Here is a 4778-nt window from a genome sequence, read left to right as displayed (position 1 = left end):
ATCATGGTTTGGGCCTGCTTTTCTTCAGCAGGGACAGGGAAGATGGTTAAAATTGATGGGAAGATGGATGGAGCCAAATACAGGACCATTCTGGAAGAAAACCTGATGGAGTCTGCAAAAGACCTGAGACTGGGACGGAGATTTGTCTTCCAACAAGACAATGATCCAAAACATAAAGCAAAATCTACACTGGAATGGTTCACAAATAAACATATCCAGGTGTTAGAATGGCCAAGTCAAAGTCCAGACCTGAATCCAATCGAGAATCTGTGGAAAGAACTGAAAACTGCTGTTCACAAACGCTCTCCATCCAACCTCACTGAGCTCGAGCTGTTTTGCAAGGAGGAATGGGCAAAAATTTCAGTCTCTCGATGTGCAAAACTGATAGAGATGTACCCCAAGCGACTTACAGCTGTAATCGCAGCAAAAGGTGGCGCTACAAAGTATTAACGTGGGGGCTGAATAATTTTGCACGCCCTATTTTTCAGTTTTTTATTTGTTAAAAGTTTGAAATATCCAATAAATTTCGTTCCACTTCATGATTGTGTCCCACTTGTTGTTGGTTCTTCACAAAAAATTACAGTTTTATATCTTTATGTTTGAAGCCTGAAATGTGGCAAAAGGTTGAAAAGTTCAAGGGGGCCGAATACTTTCGCAAGGCACTGTACATATTCAAATCACGAGGAATAGATAAATAGCACGGTAGCTGGAGGCTTGTCTCTGACTAAATAGGCACGTAATGGAAATTTGCTGTGAAAAGGTAGACTAGTCCTCAAAACATTTAAGCACACAAAGTATTTTTGGCATAAGGCCTGTAAATTCCATAAAACGGGCTATAAAGGGCACGATAAATAATGTTAACAGCAAGTGCATAAAGTAGGTGTCCATATTTACAGCAACACACAACATTCCTGTGTCAAAGAAGGCTTCTTGTACTGCGCTGTCACCTCTGTGGAGCGCCAGCAATAAAACAAAAATATATTAAAATGGAGGAATGTCACAGAGTTGTGCCAAAAGCAGAGTATGTGTTATGGAAAGAGAAATACACTTTTAGTGCTGGTGGAGTTGAGGAGAAGGTGTGAAGGATAACGATCCAGCGTATCGTGTTGAATTTGGCCAGTGAACAACTGGGATGTATTGTCCTCTCTCTCTGGACTATAAGAAATGACATTGAAATGGTAACTTTAGTGTTTCCCTTCTTATGCAGATGGATTGCTTATGAAAGGATCAGTGTAGCTGGCTGGGTGGGGGGTGAGTCAACTTACCATCTATATAACCTCCCTGTTGTTCCTGATGGCACAACACAGAACCATACTGAAGATCATTCCTATGATCTGAAATCACACACATTTTGGAACACGTTAAAACATCTGTGGAGCTTCATGTAAAGTATCACAACCCAGCATAACCAGCGAATTGCAAGTGAGGATAGATAGTTTAAAAATGAATGTGAAGTGGAATCACCATTTCTGGGTTTATGAAGTTTAAATTCAAGGTTTTGAACATTCTCACCATCACTCCTGCGACACCAATCCCAATGTATCCAATAATATGCAGCTTTTCATCAAAGAAGCCTGTTATTGCAGTGAGACAGTCCTAACAACAACAACAACAACAACAACAGTAAAACATTAATATTGTTAATTACAAGTACTGTACATGATCTTGCTGTGAATGATTTTATGTGAACTTTAGATTTGATACTTAATTCCAGCTGCTCTTTTAAAATGAGGCTGTACTGCCATCATGTGGGTGTAACGTGTCATAGCAGCCATGAGTTCACCTGTGTGTCCTCTGCAGTCTCTTCACAAAGTGTGTTAGATGTGTCAGATGTAGAGCCTCCACAACAGTTCAGCTGTTCATGTAAAAAGTACAAAAAGAATAAAGTTTTGATGCAGGTGGTGTTAATTGTGACAACCATGTGAAGGAGGCAACTGAACACAAGCCAAGTTTTACTCACAGTTTTGTGGTAAATCGATGCTATTGCAGTGGCATTTGAATTGGAGACATCAGCGATGGAGCTACTGTAAAACTTTTGGACTTCCTCAACAATCTATTATTGATAAAAGACATTTTTGGTTGCAAATTTAGAAGCCATATTACAATCTGTTTCAAAAAATTAAGTGCTTAATTTGTTGTACCTGTTCCTTGTTCATGAATCCAAACACACCAGCAGCGATCTCTGCTCCAAAGATTATCAGAAGACAAGCAAAGAACTGCAGAACAGAAAAAAAGAGGATTGTTATTGCCTTCTAGCGATGAAGAAGGTAACTTAATTTTACAAGTCATTTCCTAATCATTTCGCAAACAATCTCTGAGATTGTTTTGTCAATTTCCTAGGGAAGTCTCCTGAGAAGAACTAATTTGGCACAACTTTACTTCAAGGGAAAATATGAATATCCTTGAAAGAAAAAAAAATCTCAATTTTAACCAAAGTAAATATTAAATTGTCCATTTATTATGAGAAATATTAATCCCCAGACTTTTTAAATTGTATACTTGTCTGCTGGCAAACCTCACATTGCTTTCACCTGCTGTGCACTGACTTTGGTTACACTAGCAATTAATTGGGATTAATTAATTGGAAATATACCAATCAAACTCTATTTCCCCTAGAATTAGTACCACATTGCATGTAGATCTTTTCAGGAAGCTTCATAGAAATCACAAGGAAATAATTTAGAAATGACACACATGTAAAAATACAGCATTACCCTAAAATATTCAGAGGGACTGTGTCGCATACAGTATATCTGTAGTAAAGGAATATGTAAACACAACACTATAGTGCATGAGTAATGCCACGAGAGGCAGCACTTTGGAGCATTTCAACCCACCGATGCCAGAAGACACTGAGATTCACGTACAGCCCCAAAACAACCAAAGAATCCAACGATCATCATCAACCCTCCTGCACCGAGAAGGATGTACACAGCTGAGGCGAGAAAAGGCAGATAGATTAGAACTTTGAACTGTAAAATGCTCTGCAGAAATAAATCAGGAAATAAAGAATTCACCAATTGTGCAATGTTTATAAAAAGACTGTTGTTGTGTTTGGCTAACTTGTAGGCGGAAATTCCTTGAGTAGCTTTAACCCCCCCCCCCCCCCACACACACACAATTAAGTCTGATTATAAGCCTACTTCTTCAGTTCAGCAGCTTGTGAATTTTAGAAACTTTGAGATGGGATGAAAGAAATCTGAGACACAAAGAGAATCTCTGACTCAATCTGCCAGCACTTTTTATTGTTTGGCTCACTGTTGTGAGATGGTATTTTTTGCCTCCACTTGGTATATCATGAGTGATAACTGAAAATATTTAATCTGTCAGATTTATGATCGGTGTATGAACTGTGTCCTGCTGTAGTGGTCACTGAGTCTAAATTACGTGCAATATGGGTTTCAAGATGGATTGGTGCTTTTAGAGGCAGTCCAGTAACTCAAACCTGCAGTGCCCATCTGTCAGTGTGTTGAACAAAACAAGGCGCTGGATATGTCCTGCTGCAGGCAAGCTACTAAAAGCTGGAAATCCTCCCCATCTATATATGTCTCAGAGGTACAGTCAGACTCTGTGCAGTATCACGGTCACATTTGAATTAAAGTTGATTGAGAAACAAGGCTTCTGGGTAACTCTTTTGATACATTAGTGTTGTTTCCAATTACTCAGATTTGATGCATTCATGGTCCTGCAGGGTAAAGCAGTTAAACAGATGCCATCTGTCTGGTAGAAAGGCAAATCACATTTTCACGGGTTTGATTGCTGCAGAATTAGACATAATCCTCCACCAGCTCCTGGATGTCGTCACCTCTCCCTGTCTACTCCCCTGCTCCCAGGCCTCACTACTGAGCCCTTTACACTGTAACTATACACCGGACTGGTCCCTGAGGTCCATGCTAAGGGCCTAATCAGTGACATAGACAGCAACCACTGCAGCAATTTAATTAATCCACATGGGGGGATGGCAAGCTGTTGTTTTCCTGCTGTTGAACGAAAGGGAAGGTAAAGATGAGGTGAAGAGATGGGGGACGGAGGCGAGGGATACGCTGCTTCAAAGCAGAGTGTCTGGGTTAGCAATGGAAAATATAATGGGCCAAGACAGCTTCTACTGTATATACAAAGTGTCTACAGAGAACTGATCTTGGCTCGTGATGTTTTCCATCACTTAATCACTGACTTTAACATGCACTATTTTACTGTTGCACTTCCTCTAAGTGAAACTGGAGCTATCTGGCAGGCAACTTCCAACTGCTACTTCCTCCTTGTTAGCGCTGGTAGCTTGTAGAAGTACATATCAGTGAATGTAAACATCTCGCTGTGTCTCAGGTTTCTCTCTGTCTGCATCTTTTATATGCACAGAACAGAGGTGTCAGAATGGAGAGTGATTCACCCACAGAGAATGCTGCCTTGTTATGGTATTGCTCTGTTTAGCCTCTTTGCTAGAGGTAAATGTGGACTCTACCATTCTGCTCAGGAAGCTCATGATGATATTTATTTTGTTGCTAAGGCTCCTAAGTAAGACTGCCGGTCGATCTTATGCACGCTCTTTCAGATATGTAGATGAATTGATAACTTTGCATTCAGCAATCTGTTGCAGTCTGTTGTTGCCTTACATCAAGCGCCGCTCCAGGACAGATCAGTGCTTGTGCAGTCGTTTCTTGAGTAAAAGTAGCAACACTTTTACCCAGTAAAAGTTCTGCATTCAAACTAAAATTACAGAAGTATTATCAGCAAAAGGTACTTAAAGTACTCATTGCAGATCGTCCCCTTTCAGTGTTTCA

At 40.2% G+C, this 4778-nt stretch overlaps 1 protein-coding gene across 1 annotated transcript in view; it reads right to left on the bottom strand.

The window, feature by feature from the left end:
- Positions 1-707: 707 nt before the first annotated feature.
- Positions 708-4778, bottom strand: part of tspan2a (tetraspanin 2a) — a 10338-nt gene continuing 6267 nt past the window's right edge. Inside the window, exons 3-9 of the mRNA XM_046028963.1 lie at positions 2838-2935; positions 2142-2216; positions 1961-2053; positions 1784-1855; positions 1513-1596; positions 1266-1334; positions 708-1155 (exon numbers count right to left, since the gene is read on the bottom strand). Coding sequence (XP_045884919.1) covers positions 1269-1334; positions 1513-1596; positions 1784-1855; positions 1961-2053; positions 2142-2216; positions 2838-2935 — 488 coding nt within the window. The 3' untranslated portion in view covers positions 708-1155; positions 1266-1268. The remainder of the gene's footprint in view (positions 1156-1265; positions 1335-1512; positions 1597-1783; positions 1856-1960; positions 2054-2141; positions 2217-2837; positions 2936-4778) is intronic.

Source organism: Micropterus dolomieu, linkage group LG18 (genome assembly GCF_021292245.1).
Source record: "Micropterus dolomieu isolate WLL.071019.BEF.003 ecotype Adirondacks linkage group LG18, ASM2129224v1, whole genome shotgun sequence".
Lineage (NCBI taxonomy): Eukaryota > Metazoa > Chordata > Actinopteri > Centrarchiformes > Centrarchidae > Micropterus > Micropterus dolomieu.
Note: the sequence above shows the minus strand (reverse complement) of the source record. Positions and strands in the feature narration are given on the sequence as shown.